We start from the raw sequence: 27,594 nt of genomic DNA, 5'->3' as shown, positions 1-27,594 counted from the left end.
TTGGTTAAAATCAGTACCCTAAAGCATAACAATCATTGCAGAGAGAGAATACAATTAAAATATTAGTATTGGAAAGTGGGGATTCTGATCAATTCATCAGCAGTACAAAGTGGATCTCCTGATATTTCAATATGCAAAGTTGGAAGTTTAAGGAGAGATACTTTATAAAATAGTAGACCCACTCCTCTTGCCTCAATTTCTTTCCTATAATTTAGTGGTAGTGCACTTATCAACCCAACTCTGTGTGTTGCATGCCTTGAGATAGGTAATTTGGCAGTGAATTTCTATAGTACAGTAACATTCGAATAGCCATTCAAGACCATTTAAGCCTCAAATTTAGTCCTTTTAAAAATAACTGACCAGATCATTTTTCAAAATAGTTTTTCCATTTCTTTCATATAGTACTCGACCAATTAAAATAATTCTAGAGCCCCATGCCCAGCATCTCACTGAAATATCGGAAAACCCAATTTGGGCAACCAGAAGCTTTATGAAGAGAATTTAGCTGGAAACATGCCCTCCTCTTCTCTGGCTGCTTCCTCACTATTCATTGATATCTAAGGTGCCCATGTTCTCCTGGTTAGCAGAAGAACTTGATTGCTAGTGGTAACAATTCATGGAAATGTGTTCATTTTCTTTAGCTTTAAAATAGCTATAAATATAGAACAAACAGGTTGTTCTATATTTCAGGATAAAGCAATTAATTATTTCTGAAATCACTTGCTATGTAATGTCTTACCTATTTTTGACTTATTAGTCATGATTTAATATCATCTAAATGTAACATCCTAGTGGAACTGCTCATTGGAGGAGTAAAATGAAATAGGAAAGATGTATGTGCTATATATGCTGTTTGAAAATGGAATCAAATCAGAAAAGGTTTTTTAATTTCTTAGAGCCTTTTGAAGAAGATAGTTTATTCTAAAGCCACTAAAAGTTGATTCTCAAGTGTACAATTAATTTATATTAATATTAAATTTACCTTGGAAATCCAGATTTAATAATTCTAAATATTTTCCCATTTACATTATCCCATGGGGTGTTTCTATTATATTCATGGGAAGCCGAATATTGAATATAATAATAATAGTGTTCCTTTGTGTTGCTTTGCCTCTCACAGATTTGTCACCCTACTTCCGCTGGGTAACGGAGATGCAAAGGATTACTCAAAGCCCATCTCTACTAAGCAGTGAGAAGCCCCAAAGTGGTTAACTTTCCCAGGACCCTCCAGCAAGAGGGATCCCTTCCTTGGGAAAATTAACACCGAATAGGGGCTCTCTTCCTGCATTTATTTTCCAGACCAGGAAGTTACAGGAAGAGAACAAAGGTGGGGTTATAGTTTAACAATATAGGCTGGTAACTTTTCAGTGAAACAAGCCAGATGACATTCCAGTAAGGCAATTAAGTGGTCTTATCAACACAAGCTTGATCTTAGCAAACATTCCTTCTTACAGCAATTTCTCAGTATCTTTACATAACAATCAGTAATTAGTCTGTCTTTGAGCCAGCAACCTGCTGTGCCACAATTCTTTATCTTACACCAGAGACTTATAGCCTGAGGAAAATTTCCTGTCCTTGCAAGGTCAATATTTGAAACTGCAAGACTTTGGAAAACCAGGCCCTGTGAAGTACATGTACTTTTTAGTATATTCCACATAATAGCTAAGGCTGCTTACTACAAGCCAACACTGTTTTCAGCCCTTCATATATATTAACTTTTAAAATCCTCACACCAATCAGTGGTTGACAGGGTTTCAGGGGGGAAGGATGAATAGGTGGCTTACAGAGGATTTTTTAGGGTGGTGAAACTATTTTGTATGATACTGTAATGGTGAATACATGACATTATGTGTTGCTTTGCCTCCCATGGATTTGTCACCTCTTTTCTCCTGGGTGATGGAGCCGCCAAAGATTACTCAAAGCCCATCTCTTTTGAGCAGTGAGAAGCCCCAGAAAGGGCTTAATATCCCAGGACCCTCAAGTGTGAGACATCCTTACATTTGGGAAATTAACCCTGAATTGGGGTTCTCTTCCTGCATTTATTCTCCAGACCAAGAAGTTACAGGGAGAGACATAGGTGGGGTTTTGCTAAGTACAGTTTTACCAGTTTTAACAATAGAAGCTGGTAACATTCAGTAAAAACAAGTCAGATTACATTCTGTTAGGCAATTAAGTGATCCACTAACAAAGACTTGATTTAGTAAACATCCCTTTTCCCTCCAGCAAGGCTTTGGAAAACCAGGCCCTGTGAAGTACATTTGCTTTCTGAATCCTCTACAATTATGCATTTGGCAAAACCCATGGAACTGTACAACACAGTGAGGGAACCTTAATACAAAATTGAGTTACTAATAATAGATCAATATTGGTTCATAACTGTAACATGTACCACACTAATGTAACATGTTAATAATAGGAGAAACTGTGTGTGTAGGAAGCATATGGGAATTCTCTGGACTTTCTGCTCAATTTCTCTGAAAACCTAAAACTACTGTAAAAATAAAGTCTAAGAAAAAACTAAAAATAAATAAAATTCCCATACCAAAAATATGAAGTATGTATTATTATTATCCCTTTTTACAGATAAGGAAACTACAGCACAAAGAAGTTAAGTAACTTGGTTAAGGTCACAGCTACTAATAGAGCCAAGATTCAAACCAGGCGAGCTCCATTCCAAAGCCCATGTTCTCAACATCAGGAAAATCAGCACTCTGTTGCAATGACACTTCACTGATTAGAGCCACAAAATCCAACATCATGGTCTCATTTAATATCAATGTTAAATGTAACATGGATATTATCTGATAGTTAAAGTGTTGATTTTTAAGTTTTTATCACAGGCAAGTGTGTAGATAATAATTTTTGCCTGGAAAACCATATTTTACTTGAATATAAATTTGTTTTCAAAATAGAAAAGAAGACATCTAGCTCATACATGGAGTAACAAAATGCTGTCAGAACTATAAAATATGAGATTATTTTAATTCATGATTACCCACTGGCTTCATTTATCTTTTTTCCCCTATTTTTTTTTTCTTTTTTTCTCCACTGGCTTTATTTTGTATGTGACCTAAGAAGTGATTAATGAGTCATTTGGAAACGGAGTTCCTTTGTAACAAAGGTAAATGTTTAAAAATACTGGAGACAAAAGTCTTATGGCTAGTGTTTGGCTGTACAGGATGAATACACCCAGGCACATAGCTCTGTTTTGTCCAACAAGGAGTAGGCACCTGCCATTAAAACTTGTCTTCATCCTCGCTAATTGTTTCATTTTCTTATGACTTCCTGGGATGACTTTTTTCCTCAACCTTCAAGCAATCAAGTCCTCTACCTTTTCTCTCTTCTCAAATATTCTCTTCCTTTGGCTACCTCTCTAGCCACCCTTTCATAAGGAGGGCAGTGGATGAACAAAAACAATCACACATGTATGCTGTAATAGAGCTTATAATTTCATTAATGGGGAAGGCCATCGTACAACAAATGTAAACCTGCAATTACGACAGGTAGTACTTCAAAGGGGAGGTATAAGGTGTTAGGAGGGTCTAGAATGAAGAGGTCAGAGGAAGCCTCCTGACAAAGTGCTATTTGAACTGAAGGATTGGTAGGTGGTATTAATGTATAAAAGAGGGGCATGGAAGGGCTCTCCATGCACAGGGAGCAGTATATGAAGAGTGGAGAAAAAGTGGTGAGTATGAGGGATTGACAGAGTGGGCTGGAGTGGAGAGGTCAAGGGGGAACATTGTGCGAGATGAGGCTGCAGAGGCAGAGGGATCTGACCGTGAGTGACCCCATAGGCCATGGTTAGGAGTTTTGTCCCATCCTGAGTGGAAAGTCATGGGAAATTTTGTTCCTGGCATGTTCACTATCGTTTTAATTCATGTATAATGCTTGCTTTTATCACAACCATCATCATCAAAGGTGTCTAGAATACCCTGATTTTAACTGTAAAATATTTTTATTTTTAACTGTAAAATATTTTTAACTATAAAAATGACACATACACACAACAGTTTCTGACCTAAAAACAGTGTCACATACATTAAAAGATTGTTACTTATAGAGTAACACTGAAGTGCCCGTAACTGCGACTGTGAAATTTTTACGTACCATCAACTTTCTCAGTTCCCGAATGACATTAGGCGTGCCTTTCATATCTTTTTCTCACAAAAGATAAACTACATTGGGTGCTGTTGAATTTAAAGATATTATAGTTAACAAATTATCGCTTATAATGTAGACAAATTGGGCAACAAATATGTTTTTAACGATACTGATTTTTTTATATTCCACTTAATTAAGTTATATCTTATGTACAGTAAAGTACTCAAGTCTTAAATGTGAAGGCTGATGAATTTGTGCATATGTAACCATTTCCCAGAACAAGACATGGAACATTTCCAGCATCTAGTGGGCTCTCTGGTGCCTCCTCCCAGGCTATGACCCTTCCTTCAATGGTAACTGCTATTCTGACCTCTAATGGCGTAAATTAGCTTTGTTGTTTCTGAGCTACATTTAGATGGAATCATACGGTATATACTCTTGATCTGGCTGTGTTTGCTCAACATTGTCTGAGAATCATTCATATTGTTGCTTGCAGCTTCAGTTTGTTTTTTTCATTGCCATGTAATATTCTGTTGTATGAATATATCACAATTTATTCATCCTTTCTACTGTTGATAGATGCTATATCATTTGAGTTTTAAGTGATGAAATGCTTGATAAAATCAAAGTGTTTATCTTGTCTGTAGATTTGTTATCTTTTGTCCTTTCTTCTGTTTGTAATCAAGTAACCTCTTGTTCTGCCGTGTAAAATTATCCCAGGTTCTTAGGTTTCATAAGTATTAGTGAACCATATGAAACTGCCATTTTGTAGGTCAAAATTGATTGAGTAAAGTTTTCCACCAGGCTTTGTTTCTAATGATCTTTCTTTGAGCTAGGGACTTCATAAATACTGTGAAATCTCACCTATTCACAGTTGTGAAACACTGTGTTTTGTGAGCAGTGTCCATTCTCCCCCATTCTTTTAGATGAGGAACAGGAGGCAATGATGGGTTTAGTGATTAGGCTAATATTACAGAGAGGTCATTGAAAGAGCTGAGAATGGAAGCCAGGAATTCTGGTGGTATCCTTTTCTCCTGTTCTAGATACCTATTAAGCTTTCATTGTGTTGGTAACTTCAGTATATTCACCTACTTGTGAATACACTGAACATCAATTTTATTTTTTTATTTTATTTTATTTTCTAAAAGGTGACTGGTACGGGGATCTTAACTCCAGCCTGAGAAATTAATTTATAGCCATCTTGTATAAGTTGCATGAAGGACCACATGCCCTACTTTTATGAACTTCGTGGGATATCCAGCATTTGGCAGGATTAGCATTTGTTAAATAAATATCCTATTGACACTCCCAAACTTTACCCAGCAGCAGATGGAGCTTCAAAAGGATGATGCTAAGCCTCTCAGTAGATAATTAGCAAGTGGGCTGAAATGCTGCAACTCCCGGGGAGAGAGGTTCTGTGAGGCACACACTGTCATCCTGCTGCCATGCACCATTCCTTGGTTGTTTTGGCAGGAGGTTTAGGGGCTTTTTAAAAAGTATCCTGAAAGTGTTTGAGATAGGAGAAAATTATGAATCTGAAGGTCACTGATGATTTATGGCAAAACAAAGGAACTCTATGAGCTCAGCTTTTTGGTCATAAAGCTACTAAGACTTTGGAATCAAAGAAAGCATCTTTATATTGAATATCCTTTTTTTTTTTCTTTAAAAAGATGACTGCTAAGGGGATCTTAACCCTTGACTTGATGTTGTCAGCACTATGCTCTCCCAAGTGCACTAATCGGCCATCTCTATATAGGGATCCGAACCCATGGCCTTGGCCTCATCAGCACCATACTCTCCCAAGTGAGCCACGGGCCAACCCCCTTTTTTTAAAAATCAGCACAACATGCATGTAGTGAGCTATCAAAATAAGAATTTTTCAGAGTAGTTTTATCCATTAGTTTGATGTAGCTTCTCCCCTTTTTATTATGAAGGTCAGATGAAAAAAGAACCTGATTACCTCCCTTTACCTTTCTGGCTGCGCCTAGTCCTTACCCTACTTCTCTTGGCTTATGATACCCTTGTTCTTATCTCACTTCTCTTGCTCTTTCACTTTTAGTGTCCATTTCAGTATTCCTTTCATTATCACCTCTTGTGTCCTAAACCTGTGGTGTCTTTTTAGGGAAACCGACATTGTTCTTGAGCATTTGTGCTGCAGATGGTATCCTGCTGTTCCTTAGCCTGTTTGCCTAGCCTGCCCGGTTTTGACTATCAGTTGGCAACACTAAAGTATGAAACACTGAGAAACTGGGACTTACCAGCCTGTGATGAAAGTTTTGTTTACTTGTCTTGTTATTTTTAGCTGGTTGAGTCTTTAACATTTATTGAATGACTTCTTTGTACAATCCATTTCAACATGCCCCTGCACAATCTAGCTTATACCTCTAAACTTGTACATATAGTACACATTTAGCCCCTGCAAGTTTATACTTTCATGTTTTATATCTTTAGACACCAGAATTCACATTACACATGCTGGCCTAGCAAATGTAAGTAAAAGGACTTGTAAGTAATATTTGGATTATTACACACGTCTGACCTGGTATTTTATCCTAAACCCTATGACTTATGGGCCTTAAAAACTAACATTTAGAATAGTGTTTCTCTGCCTTGACTCTATTAACATTTTGGGACAAATATTTCTTTGTTGTAGGAGACTGTCTTATACATTGAAGGATGATTAGCATTATCCCTCACCTCTACCCACATGATGCCAGTAGCTCCTCCTTAGTTGTGACAACTACAATGTTTCTAGACATTGCTGAGTGTTCCCTAAAGGGCAATATTGTCCCCAGTTGAGAATCATTGGTTTAGGGTCTTTCCTGTTATATTTCTGCTTCTGCAGTGATCTCCTCATAGAGATACAGTATAGAAAGTTCCCAGAGATACAAATACCTGTTTATCCAGAATGGTTGGAGAATGGCATTTAGGGTCATTTATTCATTTATTTATGAACATTTATTGACAGAACATGAGCTGAGGTCTTGTTCAGATAAGCAGGATCAAAGACAAATTCAAACCCTTTATCAGTTTAGAATTGAGTCTGAGAGCTCTTAAAGCTCTATATGAAATCACCTCATGTGTTTCTCTTCACAGTGCTGTCTTCCTTCTCTCAACTCTAAATTACTGCCTGTATCTTTTATTTTTCACATTTAATTGTATATTACATTGTAATATTCAAATCTTCATAGGAATGCCTTATCTTCAGAGTCAGATTAGAAGCTGGTTGAAGGCAGGAACAATGTATTTATAGAGATGTCTATCAGAGCCATGTGTCTTATTAGTAGTATTCTGTGTATTTGTTGAATGAAAGAATGCAAATCAACACAGTTTTAAAGCAGTGCATGAGCCACAGTATATCAAGTGATTCTCACCTGTTTAAAGCACTTGTGAGATCTAAAGACCAAGCTGCCCTCTCAACTTGCCCTTTGATATACTGATACATTTGAAATAGTAGTTACAATTTGTTTTTCAAACTTGCAAAGAAAAAACTTATTTTTCTTTAACCTTAACCTATAGCTTAGAACTATTAAGAAAATTATCCTATTATGAATACTGAGTGACATTGAAATATGCCTAACATACACATATAATCTGTTTAATTTTAAAAATGTTTTTTGAGATAAATAAGGCATTGTTGTTCTCCTTTACTGAAAACTACCTTTATATATAGTTCCAAATTACAAGATTTTACTGGCTTTGAAACTGCCTTGGATTTTTACTTTAATAATAATATTATTTAAAAATATATCCTTTCTATGAAATCTACATTTGTTAATAGAGTATTGATTCTTTATGTATATTGTGTCACATCTATGTTAGACTTTGATCATCTAAATGGTTTGAAGCTGAGGATTTTTATAGATAATTTAACATATATGTTCATAGAGAAATGATGTGCCTAGGATGAGCAAAGTTCAGTACTATATTCTTTTAATATTTAAGAGTTTTTCTAAAGATTGTTGCAAAATTAAAAAGCTTATAAAACCTTCAGAATACTTTTCATATAATAAGTAACTTGTTTCATTTGGTATCTTTGTTATTTCTTTTGTTTCGATTTTGTTTATTAACACAGAAAAGCTCCACTGGCCTGAGCAAGAACATGCTAAGAAGTCTATTTTAAATGCAGAAGATTCATTGATCATCGACAGCAAAAGAAGTATTTCACATTTATCCCCTGGAATACTAAAGGACATTTTCACAACTGGAACCAGTAGTTACAATGTCCTGCTACAGAGCAAGGAGGAGAAAAAGCATCACTCACAAAAACAGTCGTCTTCCACCTACTCCAAAAGATGTAGAAAACCCAACAAATCTCCTAGCTCTTCCCGTAGTAAAGATTCTCGCAGGATGAAAGCCCCAGTGCCTGTGACGAGCAGTGGTACTTGGTACTGCCTGGAGAGGCAGCCTGCTGTTTTTGTCACTAGTTCAGTGTCAAGTCCTGTGAAGTTTACACATGATATCTCTGTTACAGGGAACAGCATAGTACTGCCACCTAAACCCCAAAGCAAGATCAAGCGGCGCCATTTCTCCACTCTCCTAAAGCCAAAGCAGTCGCCTCAGCTGTCTAGAAGTTTTGAGAAAGGAGATGACTTTTCTGGAAAGAAATTTTGTATATTGACTGCTATAAAGCCCACCAATTTAGAGAAAGAAAAACTGAGGTTCTTCAAATCTGACTATACCTACAATCCTCAGTTTGAATATGCTAATCCTGCTCTGCCAAATGTGTTAGCCAAGCACAGCATCGCATCTGACCGATTTCTTAAGCAGGTAAAATGCCACTTCATTGGTGGTATTTCATTTTTATGTAGCTAAGACTATCTGCGATCTTCTAAGTAAGAAAAAAAAAAAGGCATTTAAAATTATTCCTATTATTTATATGTTATAGTTAACTCCTATGCAGGACATGTAAATATGTGACAAGAAATCTCCAGGTGAGTGTTATTGCCTATATGCCTATATGTAAACTACCTTGCGTTAATAAAAATCTACGAAGAAGCTATTATACGGACTTTTGTGGCAGAAAGCAACTTATAAGGAAAAAAGCTTCAGATTCAGGAGTTACAAACGTGTGGCCCATTAGCCACAGACAAGTGTTGGATAGCCCAAATTACGTTTTTGTTTTCTAATTGATTTTTTAATGCCTTAAATGGAGCATGCAATCTCTGGTTCTTCCTATTATATTACATTCCCAGCTTGCGTAGGCTTCTGTAGGCAGTTTGGGGACCCAGGCTTGATTCTTGCCCATGATCTTGTTAATGCTTCGCTAAAATTATTAGTCATCCTCAGATAAGTAATAAAGCACTTATATAAAAAAGAAAATAATGAATTTAAAAAATTATCTTCAGGGTTAGCAAATCATGATGTGACTGATGTAAATAAGACTTTCTAAATTGAGCAATTTGGCACATAGTTTTCTGTTTTACAGGGCTATAATAAACTTCAAAACTTGACTTAAGTATTTGAGGAGAAATTGGCTGATGTTTACCTACAGGGCATAGTTTTGAGATCATAAGGCAGACTATATCTGCTTAAATTAACTTTGTACAGGTTTTTGAAATGCATTAGCCACAAGTTGGCTTTGTCAGTGATTGAAAATCTGTTTGTAGGATAGGTAAAACTGCATGGTTCCATTTGCCTGTGGTGCATGCCCTATTTTAGCATTTTTGCTGATAATAGGGTATTGTTGTTTGGTCTTGTGGACAGCAGATGTTTTGCTGTTTATGATAAATAGCATGGAAGCTGACCAGTCATTTGAGGCCATTATCTAAAGCTTATTTTCAGAATAAAATAATCTTAAACATGTCATTCATTTTCCTTCATTAGAAGAAATCTTTTCTACTGCTTCAGTATTTGAATTCTGTATTTGTAGTGAATATTCTGTATTCACTATTTTAAATTGTGCTGAGATTGTGCTAAAGATTATGACTCAAATTGACAAGTTATTAATATAAAATTGCGTTTTTGGATGGGAGAAGGCACTATTCACATAGTGATTACACATGTAGGTTCTCCTACTTCCTAAGTGTATAGAATAGAATAAAGAAAATATCTACTTAAAGAGATTATTTTCATGATTAACTGAGATAATGCTTAGTGCATATATTGCATTTAGCATAGTGCTTGGTGCATAATAAGCACTAATAAAAAGGTTAGCTATTATTTTTATTCCTATTTTGGCAGTTATTCTTGTGAATTTTTGTGGAGATTGCAATTGATTGAACAGGGCTTTTCCTAATTTAAAATTTGTAATTATAAAAATGCCATTTGCCTTTTCCCCCCTTAGTGCTGAAAGAGATGGCTGAAATCTATTAACCAATATTTAATTTGGACTCTTTCCCAGCCCTGCCTGTAGGGAATGAGATTTCCCACTGTTAGATCAAAAGGAATGCTCTCTTATTTCCCTGTAAGACAATTGGGGAGCATCAGCAGCCTCACAGATTGAAAATTGACATTGCTTGGCCTGTGGTTTTACAGTCTTTATTTTAACCCAGTTCCAGTTTCAAGAGCTTAAACCTACACTTGGATTGCTCGAGACTTCTAAATAACAGCAGCAATCCTATCTGGCTTGTACCTCAAATGCAACCATTTGGGAGAATGTGCTCAATAAATTTCAGATCTACTATTTAAACCACTTTAATCAAATAAAAGAAATTCACAGAATAAGGCCTCAGGAAAAATCTCCTTAAATTCCTAATTAGCATCTGGGTAAATAATGATATGATGTTGTACATCCTTCCCCTCCCAGCTGTGAAGATAAAGCAGCAGCTTCGGGGCTGGTCTCCAGGACTCAGAAATGTGCTGCTTAGAGGGGCCAGGATGGCGAAGTAACCCCATGGTCTCTAGCCTCCACCCTTGAGGCCTTGCTGCCCGCCAGCTGACAGTCTCCTGAGTTTCACAGTCTGGATCCTTCTAGGGCAAGCAATCTGTATTGTTGTTGGAGGATGACTGTGGTTCTTTTCAGTGTACAAATTGGCAGAATGATAAGTCTATCACAGTGGAACCAAAGCAGTACACAGGCTCTGGCTTTCCCCAGTTGGTCTCACCATCAATGTAAAGGATTTCCAGTACTCAGTTTTTCTTGGTCTAGGCAGTAGGTCCCTCAGGAGGCATTCAGGCCCTTGAGTTAGTACAAGGCATCCAGCATGGTCTGCACAACTGGGATATCACTCTAGGTAGAGCCTGCTGAACCCTGCCTTGCTATATACTGGCAGCCCTGGTGGCCTCAGCTCCCCATTCTTAACAGAAACTCAGAATGTCTGTTTTCTGTGGCTTTGGTCCTTTGCAGGAAGGAGTGCAGGGCTTCCTAAGTGCTGAAGAAGTGATCTGAGATTAGAGAATGCTGAAAACTGTCCCCAGGTCAGGTGCATCCTTACCAGTGGATCAGAAATGGATCCTTGGTGGCACTTCTGAGCAGTGAATAATTGGGGGTAGGAGCAAATTTATGTTTTATCTCAAATTCATGTGAATTTTGCATTATTCTTCATAATGTATCTTTATTCTAATATACGCAAAATGTAAATTGCTGTCTTCAAGTAAAAATGGATACTTTAAGAATAAATGAGGGGCATCTTCCTATGATGCTGGCAACCTCTTTCATTCTCCCCCAATGTGAGAAACAGAAACTTAGTACTGAGGCATTTCAACAAAAAGCAGCTGTTTACATGAACAGCTTACTCTCAAGAGATAACTCAATAACATTACTCAATTGTAAAATTAGCTCCTGTCACTACCAAAAGACCTGTAACGTCTTGAGGGGAAAGCATAGACGAGGCACCTTCTGAGAAGAAAGTAGCCATCAGGAAAGGCCAGAGCACGGTAGAACCTCAGAGCAAGCAGGGCTTCTGACCAGAACAAAGTCAGTTTTACTGAATACAAACATATCGTCTTTCTAATAATAAACCATTGAGTAACAGATCTTGATTTCTTTTTTTTTTTTTTTTTAAAGATGACCGGTAAGGGGATCTTAACCCTTGACTTGGTGTTGGCAGCACCACGCTCAGCCAGTGAGCAACCGGCCATCCCTATATGGGATCCGAACCCGTGGCCTTGGTGTTATCAGCACCGCACTCTCCCGAGTGAGCCACGGGCCGGCCCTTGATTTCTTATAAAAGGATATGACCACGACTGAAACAGTATAGTCGTGTTGAGGGTTGAGAAAGAAAGCTGAAAAAAAACCGCTCATTTTTAAAAAGATGTTTGATGTCTCTCAAAAAAGCCATTTTCGTCACAACTATATTATTTAAGAGTTAGGGTATTATTTGATATTAACATGTTTTATAAGTATCTTTTTAAGTGAAAAAACTGTTCTGATTGTTTAATTATAGTATCCTAAATTTCTGTTTATTACTTAACAATAATGGAAGTTAGTTGTTCCATGCTGTTCAAGGGTAACTTGGTAGAGTTATTTGATAATCTCAGGGGTATTTAAAATAGAGAAAAGGAAAGGACTGTGATTCTGACAGCTGTTTTTTTATGCACTGAAACAACATAATATGTAACATTCTAGGGCATAACAATGTATTTGCATTTACAGAGTTCAGTATTCAAAGTAAGTAGTACCTAGATGGACCAACTTCATTATGTTAGGAAATAAATTCTAATTTTGTCTTCCAACTTAGCAAACTTTATATAGTCATGGTATATTGGGGTCATAAATTCTGATGCCTACTCAAGATATAGGCAGGAATCATACATAAATGATTGCAGGGAGCTGGCTGGGCAGAGTAGCAAATTGGAAATCAGACAGCAGTTATTTAGCTTGAGCAACAATTTGGATACAGTGTTACTATATCTTCAGGGTTTTCAAGAGAAAGTAGAAACCTGAATTTTATATGAACTCTTCCAGTTTATAAACACTGACACCTAATTCAATTAAACACAGGCTGTCTAGGCCAGTGAAAACCTGTCTTGCGCCACATTCATCCCTGGGGTTGCCAGTTTGCCACCTCTGACTCACCACGTCTGTTAAACATAAGCTCCATTTTATTAGGACCAATGATTATCATTACATAAAGACTTTTTTTCAAATTTATTTATTTTAAATTAATAGATAGTATAAACACTTAATTGTGGTCTTCTGAAAACAATCTTTTGCTTTTAGAGTTTATAGTATAAAAGGGATAGGTTAAGTTTGTTTGCTTGTTTGTGGCTGGCCTGTGCAGGTATCTGAGCCCTTGACCTTGTTGTTGTAAGGCAGTGCTCTAACTACCTGAGCTAACTGGCCAGCTGGTAATTTATTATTATATTAAAACACATACATGATAGAAAATGCAATCATGTATCATGCTCTAAAACAAGTGTTCATTTTCCTTTTTTGATAGAAAAATTTAATTGAAAATAAAACATCACTAATCGGATGTTCTGACATAAAATTTCTTTAAGTCTAAGTTATAATTGTACTAGCACTGAAGGAGTATTTTATCTCTGTAGACCTCAAGTTGTCAAAACAATGAAGGGTAGAAAAAGCAAGCCTTCTTTAAATTATACCTGTCCCTTCAAGTTGAATTATGAGGATCCAAAAAAATATATATATATATACCTGTCTCTAAATGACACAATTTTTCATTTAGATAATTACAAACCTTTCATAGATACCCTGAAGTTATAAGGTTTTCTAAAAGATTACTTGGAGTTTAGTACATTCCATAATGGCTTTGTGTATTAGATTGGAGAAGTGGGGTCATTTCTTAACCTAATAGCAAGAAAGATTTTTTTACAGATCAGAGATAGAGAAACCACAAACAGATTGTATGTCCTTGGAAGAAGATATGACCTTGATGACTCATTGAAACACTTTGTTGATTTGCCTTTGAAAACTTGACCAACATGTACATTCTCAGGTTCTTATCTTAACACAGGGTCTTTCCTACAAAACAGCTTGAATTATCTGCTTTTTCCATTGTACGCAGTGAAAGAAGAGTCTGCAGTAGTTGGTTGTAAATATCTTATCCTGATAGCAGTTACCCTCTCATTTTCCCACTAACCTTTGTGTACATCCAGACTACCCCTAACCCTGACAAGACAGAAATGCACAAGGGGAGAACCAAAGGGGGGGTGTGTGTGAAATAAGCTGCAGGTGGCATTTTCTGTCTTTGCTAGGCTGTGCCATTCATTAAAGGCAGACACAGTGTCTGAGATCTGTGTATTTCCTGGGTTCTGCATATGTAGAATATAATTTTTTGAAGTATTTTGGTTCTTTTCCTTTTATTATAACCTGATCCTAAAGTGCAGTTCATGTTATGGAAAACTGGGTTATTGGCAAAAGTATTTTTGCTGCCTTCTGTCTCTACCCTGCTCTCCACACTGCTGTTAGTGTTTTTCTGAAGTGCAAATCTGATCTTGTCACTTCCCTTCCTGAAAAACTTCAGGACTGTTCATAATTCAGAAAAAAGTCCAAAATCTTCATCATGGCTTGCAAGACCTTCCACTAAGTCAACTCTGTACTCCTACAGCATCTTGTGAAAATGTCTGTCATAGAATTTATCCACTGTTACCATCCTTAAGTTTCTTGTTTGTCTTTACCACTAGACTGACCTCCTTGATAGAAGTGTCTTTTGCTTATTTTACCTATTCCCAGAATCTGTCCAAGTTCCTGATGCTGAATAAATGAATTTCTCAATGCCAGTGCCTCTCCATCCTGGGAACCCTGTAGTCTTGCCAAACCAAGCTGAATTTCACTTTCTTTGATTTCTGCATTCTTTTGACAGTATCATTTCCTTTTGCCTGGACATGCCCTCTATTTCTTCTAATCCCCCTTTTTTCTATGTTTACCTTTTTCTATGATCTCACAATACTTTATTTATAACTCCACCTAAGTATTGCTACATGATATTTGTTTATGGGTCATCTCTGCCTGTTGAATAGTAGTACAGGTACTTAGATTCTAAAATATAAAAATGAATAAAAGTAATAGTGATTGGCACATGGAAGGTGACTATGAAGATGAATGAGCGCATGAATGACTGGATAAATGAATGGTCCTTCTTGCTAGTATGCTAGAAATTTAGTGATGCACTATTTAAACAATTTCAAATTTAAATTTGTAGCCCAGAGGTCAAGTTCAGCCTGCATATATGTTTTGTTTGGCCAGCACAGTGTTTTAAAACATTGGAATGTGAAGATGCTCTTCTGTTTCCTCTGCTAGGTGTCTTATAACCATAGCATTATACATTGGTTACTGCTAACAGTTGAAGGTATTTGAGTGTGTGACCACTGCTCCAGTGTCCCATCAGTTTGTGGCTATGGTACCTGAAATGGAGGCCTAATGATCTGATTGAATAATCACCAATCTTTATATACCTAATTTGCTACCAAGTATCAGTAGCCACTATTAAAAAACTCTCTTAGTATTTAGAATTTTGCTTTGCATTCTGAGAATTTCATGCATACCAGGATGTATGTGTGCATATGTATATGTATGTGTATTCCATGCTTATCCAAAATAGCCATTTTCATACTGTTCTGAGGAATACTGAGAAAAGTGGGGCATATACATTGGAAAACACAGAATATATTCAGCTTCAAGATTCACCACATATAATAAAGGCTTAGAAAAGTGTTTTGTTTAGCTATACTTAATCCAATATTTTCTAAATTCATTTAGCCACGGAACCTTTTAAAAAATATCTTATCAACAACGTTTCCTCAAGAAACTATTCAGAAAACACTGGCTTAAAAAAGAGCACTGTCTGATCCTAGAGATTATTCAGTATTTGGAGGGAAAAGTTCTAGATTTTAGAATTTTCTGAAAACGGGGGGAATGAAAGCATGATTGTGATTGGCTATTAACTAGTAAGGCAGAAAAAACATTACCTTCAATAAAAAGTTGGAGGGTAAACCAATTACCTTAGATTCTAAAATTAAAACCCAGCAGTCTTCTGTTAAAACTTAAATACTGTATACAGTCATATTCACAACCCTCTCCCTCTCATTTTATCCTCATAACAGCCCTGAGGTAGGTAGGGCAAAGATTTTCAACTCCATTTTGCCAGTGAAGGGGGCTGGCCAGTTAGCTCATTTGGTTAGAACGCAGGTTATAACACCAACATCAAGGGTTCGGATCCCCTTACCAGCCAGCTGCCAAAAAAAAAAAAAAATGCATTTTGCCAGTGAAGAAACCAAGCCTGAGGAAGGTAAAGTGACATACCTAAGCTCACACAAGTCAGTAAATTGTGAAGCCCTAAAGTAAAACCAGGTCTTCTGACTTCTAGTCTTTCCCCAACATCACCTTATCTCATGCTTTATTGGTGTCCCTATTGGATTGGTTTTTCAGCGAGTGAAAGCTACAGTTGAGAAGGGAGATAGGTCTTAGCACATGACTGCTGAAGTGGGTCATGATCGATGGTCATATTTCCAATTGCTAAACAGTAAACAAATCATCAAGTATACTGAAAGCAGATCATCGAGCAGAATGTTGAGATTTTTCAGGAAGTTTGTTATCATCCAAGTTATATCATCCAAGACAATGCCAAATGTTTTATATAGAGAAAATTTTCATTTTTTGGATTAGTGGTTTAAATGTTATGTTATGCTATTTTATTACTCTTCCTGAACAGCTTTACTAAGACCTAATTCACATGCCATGTAGTTCGCCCATTTGAAGTATTCAGTTTAGTGTTTTTTTTTTTTTTTTTTTTTTGTCTTTTTTGTCTTTTTCATGACCAGCACTCAGCCAGTGAGTGCACCGGCCATTCCTATATAGGATCCGAACCCGCGGCGGGAGCGTTGCTGCGCTCCCAGCGCCGCACTCTCCTGAGTGCGCCACGGGCTCGGCCCTGGTTTAGTGGTTTTTAATATACAAGTATTTAGAGTTATGCACCCATCACCACCCTCTGCCCATTAGCAATCCATTCCCATTTCTCACCAACTTCCCAACCTAGGTAACCACCAGTCTACTTTCCATCTCTATGGGCTTGTCTATTCTAGACATTTGATATAAACGGAACCATACAGTATGTAGTCCTTGTGATCATTTGTGACTGGTTTCTTTCACTTATAATATTTTCAAGGTTCATCCATGTTGTATCAGTACTTTTTATTGCTGAATAATATTCCATGTATGGATATACTACATTCTACTTATTTATTCATCAGTTGATACACATTTGGGTTGTTTGTACTTTTCCTATTAGGAATAATGCTGCTATGAATAGTCATGTACATTTTTGTGTGGACTCATTGTCCACTGTTTTCCAAAGTGACTGCACCATTTAACTTTCCAACCAATGGAGGAGGGTTCCAATTTCTCCATATCCTCATCAATTATTTTTAAATTTTTTTCTGTAGCTATCCTAGTGGATGTGAGGTGGTATCTCATTGTGGGTTTTTTTTTTTTTTTTTTTTTTAAAGATGATTGGTAAGGGGATCTTAACCCTTGACTTGGTGTTCTCAGCACCGTGCTCACCCAATGAGCAAACTGGCCATCCCTATATGGGATCCGAACCCATGGCTTTGGTGTTATCAGCACCACACTCTCCTGAGTGAGCCACGGGCCAGCCCTCATTGTGGTTTTGATTTGCATTTCCCTGGTGAATAATGATGTTAAACATTTTTCATGTACTTATTAGCCATTTGTATGTCTTCTTTGGAGAAATGTCTATTCAGATCCTTTGACCATTTTTTAATTGGGTTGTTTGTTTTTATTATTGAGTTGCCAGAGTTCTTTATATATTCTAGATATAAGTCCCGTATCAGATATGAAATTTGCAAATATTTTCTCCCATTCTGTGGGTTTTTTCATTTTCTTTTTTTTTTTTTTTTTCCTTTTTTTTGGTAGCTGGCCAGTAAGAGGATCTGAATCCTTGACCTTGGTGTTTATAAAACTGTGATCTAACCAACTGAGCTAAGCGGCTAGCCTCAACTTTTCATTTTCTTGTTTGTGTCCTTTGAAAGAAAAGTTTTTAATTTTGATGAAGTCCAGCTTATCTTTTTGTTGTTTATACTTTCGGTATCTTATCTAAGAACCCATTGTCTAATCCATAGTCATGAAGATTTATGCCTGTCCTTTCATCTAAGAGTTTTATAGCTTTAGCTGTTAGGTTTAAATCTTTGATACCTTTTTAGTTAATTTTCATATATGATATGAAGTAGGGGTCCAACTTCATTCTTTTATATGTGGATATCCAATTGTCCCTGCACCCTTTATTGAAAAGAATTTGATTACTGTTCTTGTTTTAGTAGAATAGAATAAAAGTACTTCAAGATCATGAGATGCCAGTGCTGAAACATTATGAATAATGTTGCTGTTCTGTTTGAAGTAGCATTGTAAGTGACATCCAGGTCAGAAGAAAGAGGACCATTTCCCTCATGTGTGACAGTTACTCATTTTTTCTGAGTTTGGGAAGCAACAGGTACTCTGACTATTGAACCTGGTGAGTAGTTTCTCACTTTTTTTTTTTTTTTTTTTTGTCCTTTTCGTGACCGGCACTCAGCCAGTCAGTGCACCAGCCATTCCCATATAGGATCCGAACCCGCGGCGGGAGCGTCGCTGCGCTCCCAGCGCTGCACTCTCCCGATTGCGCCACGGGCTGGGCCCGACAGTTGCTCATTTTGCTTTCATTTCCTCTTTGCTTGAGATTACAGCTCTCTGAAAATCAATTTGTTTTGATTTATATCTATTAGATGTACAAAGCTTGACTTAAAATACTGTCTTCTTATTCTGTAAAGAGGTAAAAATTCAGAAATGATTGATTTATGAGCAGAAATAATGTATTGATTAATAATTTATTGGAAAATAAATGGTGGTTTTTTGACTCAATATTTTTTAAAAGGCAAAGGTATGTTTTTGGCCTGTTTCAACTCATTTTTAGCAAGAAGTATTATGCTACATATTAGTATGTCTTCAAGAACTCAACAGTAGATTCTATTATACCATTTTCTAACATGGTGATGGAAGGGTTGCCCAAGTACTAAGATGAACACAAAGGAAAGGTCCAAAGTGAGATTCATGCATACTAGGAGACCGAGACCTGGACAATAGGGATAGGTGTGTGTATATTAAAATGTTCTGGTTTCAGGAGTTAAACTGATTTATGAAAATATGTAATGCTGCATTGCTTACTACTTATATTTGCTATTCTTAGAATTGGAAAAAAGCAGAGAATATATTTGATGTCTGTAGATAAATCTGGTGTAGATTTCCACATAGATGAGGGAAGTAGCAGCCTGCTCCATGAGTTGACCTCAAGGATGTGAGGCACACCACTCTTTTCCTACCAGCAATCTGCCCTGCCTAATCTACTACACTTTTTTTTTTTTTGGCAGCTGGCCAGTACAGGGATCTGAACCCATAACCTTGGTGTTGTAAGACTGCACTCTAACCAGCTGAGCTAACTGGCCAGCCCCTAATCTACTACAGAAAATATCGGTTGAATTTTTAAAAAAATTTTTAAAATTTTTTATATGTTCCCTATTTAAATGCAAATGTTCCAGAGAAAGGAAATTGACTACCTGGCAAGTGGGGCGATGTAATTTGGGAATAGAAAGGCTTGGAGATTCCAAAGTAGAAGGCACTTGACCATTTATTTTTCCAGTTATAGAAGTAATACATATTCAGCATAAAAACTTAGAAAAGTGTGGAGAAGAGAATAAAAATCCTGTAATTCTACTACCCACAGATAACCACTACTGATATCATAGTGTTTTCCTTCTCCCTTGCCAAATGTCTGTAATTGAGGTTAGTGCACTTTTGCTTGCTTGTCAAAGACATTTTCTCCTGTCATTGAAAACTGTCAACACTTCTTTTTTGAAAGATTAATATTCAGTGACTGTATATATTTCATATAATGGGTGTACAGTAATTCAGTGAACTTGAATCTTTAGGTTGTTCCACATCGAGTCATTTTTTAAGAGAAACAGTTTTGTTAGCTGTTCACTGTAGGGAGCGTCTTGCCTAAAGCCTGTTGGAGGGAGGCTACTTAGTGAGTGCTGCAGTGGAGATTGTGTCTTTTTCAGTATGGGTTATAGACACCCTGATGGTTCTCTTCTCACCTAACTTCCATAGAACATAATGAGATTTTTTTTAAAAAAGAAAATAGTTTTATTTATTTACAGACAGGAAATAAGTAAAACTTCACTCATTTTAGGTGTACAGTGCAGTTGCTCCCCTTCCCTGATCCCTGTCCCCAGGCAACCACTGATCCAAAGTGACCATCTGATCAGTTTACTCAGGTCTTTTTATAGCTAAGAAAAGTTTTCATTAACTTCTCATCAGCTTTTTCATCAAATTTTCAAAACTTTTCATCAACTTTTGTTTTGGTCTGTATTTTGAATTGGTCTATACCATTTACTTTAGGTTTTTCTTTGGCTGTTCTTACCATTAATACACAAAGTATTAGCCCTCCGCACTCCATATGTCCCACCTTTCCTCCCATTTTTGATCTTTCCCCCTTTTGTCTGAGAGAATTTTTGAAGGTTATAGTTGGTTTTATTAATTTGTGAAATGAAGCTTGTACTGTCTAAAATTTTATTGGATCTCCTATAGAATATATTAGGTTGAACCATATAAAATTATTCACATTTAATCATTTTTGACTTACAAAAATGGCAGTTTCATCTGGTTTAACCTAATACTCTTTCAGAGGTATGTTCTTTATTTGAGTTTTCAGGGTAAAGCTCCTACCCATTTCCTTGGAATATCACATTTCTTCATAGGGCTTATGTTGTCTTTTTATTCTGTTATTCATCTGTGATTAAAAAGCACCTTATCCAGGGCTTAAGCTGGCCTGAAGACAAGTATGAGGAATCATCTACTGGACTTTTCACATTCAGACTTACATTAGAATTGATTTGTTGAGCCTCCTGAGCTTGGGGATCTTTCAAGCTTTCAGGTAGTGGTGCGGTATTTTAGTAGGACTACAAGGATGGGGGTGAAAGAGAGTTAGGACCTATGTAGTGGTTTCCAAACTGTACTCTTCCAAAACATTGTGTGTTTTACTGCTTCCACAAACACTGAAGTATTTTCCAACAGACAATAAAAACTTAAGATGGAGTTCTATGAGATTTGTTTGGAAAAAAGTTCCATTGATAAAGACAAAAGTTGAACTAGCGTTTTAAGGAATCTAAGGTAAACTCTACACCATTTTCCAGAAAATACATGTCTTAGTCTGTTTGGGCTGCTATAACAAAATACCATAAATTGGGTAACTCATAAACAGAAACTTATTTCTTACACTTCTGGGGGCTGGGAGGTCCAAGATCAAGGCACTGGCAGATCCAGTGTCTGATGAGAGTACACTTTTTGGTTCATAGATGGCACCTTGTAGCTGTGTCCTCACATGGTGGAAGGGCTTGCTAGCTCTCTGGGGACTCTTTTATTGGGCACTAATCCCAATGATAAGGGTCCTACCCTTATGACCTTATCACCTCTCAAAGGCCCCACCTCCTAATACCATTACCTTGGAGGTTAGGATTTCAACATATGAATGAGGGGTGGGCACAAATATTCAGACCATAGCAATGCAGAACACGTAACCTGGCATCTCCCAGCATATGCTAAAATCAGGAGTCTACCTTTGGTCATAGGACTTCAAGTAAGGGAGCCATACTGTATTAGGGTTCTCCAGAGAGACAGAATCAATAAAACATGTTTGATAGAGTTTGGACATGTTGTCCCCCCCAAACTCATGTGGAAATCTCATCCCCAATGTGGCAGTGTTGGGAGCTGTTTGAGTCATGGGGGCAGATCCCTTATGAATGGATTATTGCTTTCCCTTGGGGGTAGGGGTAGTGAGTGAGTTCTTGCTCTATTAATTCCGACCAGAGCTGGTTGTTTAAATAGACCCTGGCACCTCCACTCTTTCTCTTGCTTCCTCTCACTATGTGATCTGCTTGTACCCGCCGGCTGCCTGCCACTTTCCACCATGAGTAGAAGCAGCCTGAGGCTCATTCCAGATGCAACTGTCCTAGAATCGTGAACCAAATAAACCTCTGTTCTTTATATATTACCCAGCCTCAGGTATTCTGTTATAGCAACACAAACAGACTGTTAGAGAAAATTGGTACTGAGGAGTAGGGTGTTTCTATACAGACACCTGAAAATATGGAAGCAGCTATGGAACTGGGTAATGGGCAAAGGTTGGAGGAGTTTAGAGGACTCAGAAGAAGATAAAAAGATGAAGAAGAGTTTGGAACATTTTAGAGATTGGTTAAATGGTTGTGACCAGAATGCTAATAGAAATGTGGACAGTAAAGGCCATTCTGATGATGAGGTCTCAGGTAGAAATAAGGAACTTGGGAACTGGGCAAAAGATCATCCTTGCTACAGCATAGCAAGGAACTTGGCTGCATTGCATCCATGCCCTAGGACTTTGTGGAAGGTGGGAATTAAGAGTTGTGAACCAGAAATTTTGGTGGAAGAAATTTCCAAGCAGCAAAGATTAAGGAAGCTGCATGGCTACTTGCAACAGCCTGTGCAGAAAGGGCATGATGTAAGGCCAGAATTTAAAAGGGAAGCAGAGTGTAAAGAATTTGGAAAATTTGCAGCCTGGCTATGTGGTAGAGAAGCAGAGAGCAGGAGAAAAATGCAAGTGTGAAGCAAATAGACTGGTTGCTAAAGACTTTAGCTTGGCAATGAGGCAGCCAAATGCTAATAGCCAAGACAATGGCAGAAAGGCCCTGAAGGCATTTCAGAAGTCTGGAAGGGCGTCCTTTCCATCACAGACCAGGAAGCCTAGAAGGACTGAGTTGTTCTGGAGGACAGACCTGGGGTGCAGCTACCCTCGGGAACCTGCTCCCTGCATCCCAGCCACTATGGCTGGAGCAGCCCTTCCTCAAGAGTCCCCAGGTGTGGTTTGTGCAGCAGCTCTGGAGTTTACAAGCTGGAAACCTTGGTGGTGTCCACATGGTGTTAAGTCTGTAGGCTGGCAGAACGGGAGTCATGGCAGCCTCCACCCAGATTTCAGAGAATGTACAGAAAAGCCTGAGGGCCCAGGCAGAGACCTGCCACAGGAGTGGAGCTGCCACAGAGGCCATCTACTAGAGCAATGTGGAGCAGGAAAGTGGAGTCAGCCCCCACAGAGAGCCCCACTGGGGAAATGTCTAGTAGAGGCAAGGAAGCAGGGCTGCTGCCAGGACTCCAGAACTGTAGGGCCACTGGCAATGTGCAGTGCAGGACTGGAAAAGCTGTAGGTACCAGTGCAGCCCAGTGGGCTGTGCCTGGCAAAGCTTTGGGCATAGGACTTCCTGAGGCTTTGTGGGCCCAGAAGCCCCATTGTGCCCAGGATTCAGGACTTGGAGTCAAAGAAGATTATTTGGGAGTTTTAAGATGTAATGTCTGCCGTGCTGTGTTTTGGACTTCTTTGGGGGCCTGTTTCTCATATCTTCTGGCCTATTCCTCCATTTTGAAACAGGGATGTGTACCCAATGTCTGTTCCACCACTGTATCTTGGAATTAGATAAATTTGTTTTTGATTTTTACAGGTTCATAGCTAGAAGAAGTTTTGTCTGTGATCTCAGATGAGACTTTGGACTTTTAAGTTGGTGCTGGAACAAGCTAAGACTTTTGGGACTGTTGGGATGGAATGATTTTATTCTGTATGTGAGAGTGACATGAGTTTTGGGGTGCTGGGGGTGGAATGATAGAGTTTGGACATGTTGTACCCCCCAAACTCACGTGGAAACCTGATTCCCAATGTGGCAGTGTTGGGAGCAGTTTGAGTCATGTGGATGGATCCCTCATGAATGGATTAATGCTCTCCTTTGGGGGAAGGAGTAGAGAGTGAGATCTCACTCTCTTAGTTCCCACCAGAGCTGGTTGTTTAAAGGACGCTGGCACCTCTTCTCTCTTTCTTGCTTACTCTCGCCATGTGATCTGCTTGTACCTGCTGGCTGCCTGCTGCTTTCTGCCATGAATAGAAGCAGCCTGAGGCCCATGCCAGATGCAGCTGTCCCAGAATTGTAAGCCAAATAAACCTATGTTCTTTATAAATTACCCAGTCTCGGGTATTCTTTTTTAGCAACACAAAACGGACTGATGGCAATGTTATAAATATATGAGAGGGGATGTATTAAGGGAATTAGCTCATTCGATTGTGAAGAGAAGTCCCATGATAGGCTGTCTGCAAACTGGATGCTGGTAGCATGAGTCAGTCTAAATCCAAAGGCCTCAAAACCAGGTCCTTGGTGTAAGTCTTGGAACCTAAAAGCTGAAGAGTCTCAAGCTCTGATGTCCAAGGACAGGAGAGAAGAGCGTATCCCAGCTCCAGCGGATCGAGAGAGGGCTTCACATTTTTTCTCCTTTTTTTGTTCTCTCTGGGCCCCCAGTGGATTGGATGGTTCTCACCCAGTCCACTCAGGCTCTCGTGCCACTCTGTCCTGGAAACACCGTTATGGACACACCGAAGCAGATGGCTTTACCATGTTTCTCAGTATGCCTTAATCTGACCAAACTGACACCTAGAATTAAACTTCACACATACATTCCAGTGTGCGGTACATCACATCTCTTCCTCCTCATCCGTCCTTCTCCACTTTATTTTCTGTGGAGTTATATGCTATGTTGGGAGATGCAGTTTTCTGATTAACATAAATGATGATATAACAGTGAAGAGAAAGGTTTGATATAAAATTTATTGCCTCTAAAAGTCTTACCCATGTGGAAGTGTGTGAAAGCCTGATTTTTCAAGCGTTGTAGTCATGGAATCTCTGAACTCTAGGGCAACAGATAACCTCCCTCTTTTTTAAATAACTTTTTTCTTCTGATCATAGCACTAATATATACATGCATGTTATAAAGAATTCTAAAACTTCTGAAAAATATGAATAATAAACACCAGTGCAACCCATTACTCCTTACCAAATGTGAACATCAGCCTTTTGGTATATGCTTCCAAATTTCTCTGTGCCTTTTAAAGTTTCTTTTTCCTTTTTCCACAATTGGGATCATATCCACATTTTGCTGGCCTACAGTTAAGTTGCATAAAGGAGCAGAAGTCATTGTTACACAAAAATATTCACTGTTGAAGTGACTGGTTCATTACCATTCCTTTCTCTTTTAAAGCTTTAATGTATTCCTACCTATCCAACCACTATCTCTGTCTCCATGCTGTGGTATTTAATAATGCAGAAAGGTTTGGAATTTATTTCTTGAGATCAGTGAAGGATGCTGCAGATCTCTGTGATCACTGACAAAAATCTGTCTGGGTTGGACCAGTTGAAAAACTGATGAAGAAAAAAATCAATAGACATGATGACAGGATAGGCACTTCAAAGAAGAATGATTGAACATAACATTTATTTATTTATTTTACACTAAATTTATTTATTTATTTATTTATTTATTTTAAAGATGACTAGTAAGGGGATCTTAACCCCTGACTTGGTGTTGTCAGCACCACACTCTCCCAAGTGAGCCACAGGCCAGCCACATATGTGTTTATTTTTTATTAGCATATTCATTGTTACCAATCATAGTTATTCTTTATGCCCCTTATCTAGTTCCCTCTCCCTGTTTAATAACCATAGCTTTGTCCTCTTCATCTGATAGATTAACTGTTCCTCTGTTGGTTTGTTGCCTAGATGATCTGTCCAGTACTGAGACAGTTGTGATCAAGGCCTGCGCTATTAACATAAATCAGATGCTTCTATTACTCGGGAGTGTGCTCTCTGGAGTGAGAGGACCTCTTCGTTTTTGTTTGTTTGTTTGTTTTGGTCTCTGCTGGTGTCTCTCCTCATGTCAATGCAGTTTAGAGTCTTGTGCACCATCTGCATGGTGTCTGTGACTGCTGCTGTAAAGGCAAGCTACTTTTGTGGTAGCCATGGCTATTGCAGTGGCTATGGTGGGCTACCCACGTGGAAATGGTGATTTTGGTGTGCTCATTATCTGGTTGCAGCTGGGTTTGGCTTCCCCCGGCACCACACCTCAGAACTCCGGCAGGGTCCCGGGGCGGTTGTGGCAGCTTGCCTGTAACATATCATTTTGATAGAAAATCACATTCCAAAGATGGTGGAATAGACTGTTCCCAGTGTCACTTCTCACACAAATCAACCAATTTACAGCTATAAAAATGTAACATCAGCCAAGTCGGGGCCGCTGGAGCTCAGCGGAAGAGGAAGAGAGATCTATGTAGTTCATGAAGACAGGAGAAACTACGATGAGAGAAAGAAAAAGCATTTCGGGCTGCAGCTGCTTTAAGGAGCGCATGGAGCAGGAGCCAGCAGAAGCCACAGCTGTGCCCTTCAAATGGAGTTACTTGGAGGCAGCAGAGGAGAAGAGGGCAGCAGGGGAGAAGAGGGAGAAGAAGGTGGCCCCCAGGACAGCAAGACCACTAATAGGGTTCACGTGGACCCACACAGAAGCGAGGAGCCAGAACAACTGAAAAAAGGGAGCCATTCAAAAGCTGGTGAGTCATCGCAAGGGACCGGCACATGGCCCGTTCCATGGGACATGTTTGCAGCACGGGCAGTGGGGGAGACAGGCCCACCAGGGGAACACTGGGGCACAGCAAGGACAGCTGATCTGCCCCCCAGTCAGCACAGGACCACTCAGAGGAGACTGGTCAGGAATACAGAATTGCATGGGGTGCAGTTTGATGAAAATACTCAGGCCCAGGTCAGAGATTCTACACAACACAGATCCACTGGGTCTCTGAAAAGCTGGAAGTGCCTATAAGGTCAACTATTAAACCCTGAGCTGCAGAAAAAGCCTTCCCTAGGGAAACAGCAGCAAAGTAGCAATTCAAACAACCACACAGCTCAAGTACTGGTTCCCACAGGAAGTTCCCCAGTGTTAGAAGCAAAGGACAAAAAATTAGTTCCGGGCCAGGCACACCACCAGCACCTTGGGGCCAGCCTGGGAACTGGAGGCTTGGATCTGCGGACCAGACCCCACTCCCACTTCCAGGCAAACTGCACCAGTGCATTGGGGCCAGCCCAGGGACCTGAGGCATGGAGAAGGGGACTGGACCTCTCTCCCACAACCAGGCACACCAAGCCAGTGCCTCAGGGCCTGCCCACGGCCCCGGGGCATGGACAAGGGGACTGGACCAGCCTCCCACAACAAGGCACACCACACCAGCACCTTGGGCCCTGCCCAGGGACCCAGGGCATGAAGAAGGGGACTGGACCATCCTCCCACAACCAGGCACACTGAGCTAGTGCCTTGGGGCCCACCCAGGGACCCAGGGTATGGAGTCAGGGACCGGACCACCCTCCCACAGCCAGGCACAACATGCCAGCACCTCGGAGCCCACCCAGGGAGCCGGGGCATGGTGATGGGGACCGGACCTCCCTCCCACAACCAGGCACAACATGCCAGCACCTTGGGGTCTGCCTGGGGACCTGAGGCAAGGAGAAGGGCAGTGGACCCCTCTGCCACAACCAAGCACACTGTGCCTGTACCTTGGGGCCCACCCAGGGACCCGAGACATGGAGAAGGTGACTGGACCCCCTCCTCCACAACCAGGCACATGGCACCAGTGCCTTGGGCTCTGCCCAGGGACCAGAGGCATGGAGAAGGGGACCAACCACACCCCACAACCAGGCATACTGCCAGTG

General features: G+C 39.2%; 1 protein-coding gene across 2 annotated transcripts in view; it reads left to right on the top strand.

The window, feature by feature from the left end:
* Positions 1-27,594, top strand: part of MATCAP2 (microtubule associated tyrosine carboxypeptidase 2) — a 67,773-nt gene that overhangs the window by 25,227 nt on the left and 14,952 nt on the right. Inside the window, exon 3 of one of the 2 annotated variants that reach the window (XM_063113949.1) lies at positions 8,177-8,871. In XM_063113949.1, coding sequence (XP_062970019.1) covers positions 8,177-8,871 — 695 coding nt within the window. Of the gene's footprint in view, positions 1-8,176; positions 8,872-27,594 lie in introns of those variants that run through there. The other variant, XM_063113950.1, reaches the window with a different exon arrangement.

Source organism: Cynocephalus volans, chromosome 11 (assembly GCF_027409185.1).
Source record: "Cynocephalus volans isolate mCynVol1 chromosome 11, mCynVol1.pri, whole genome shotgun sequence".
NCBI classification, from domain to species: Eukaryota; Metazoa; Chordata; class Mammalia; order Dermoptera; family Cynocephalidae; genus Cynocephalus; species Cynocephalus volans.
This window is presented reverse-complemented; position numbering and strand designations above follow the sequence as displayed.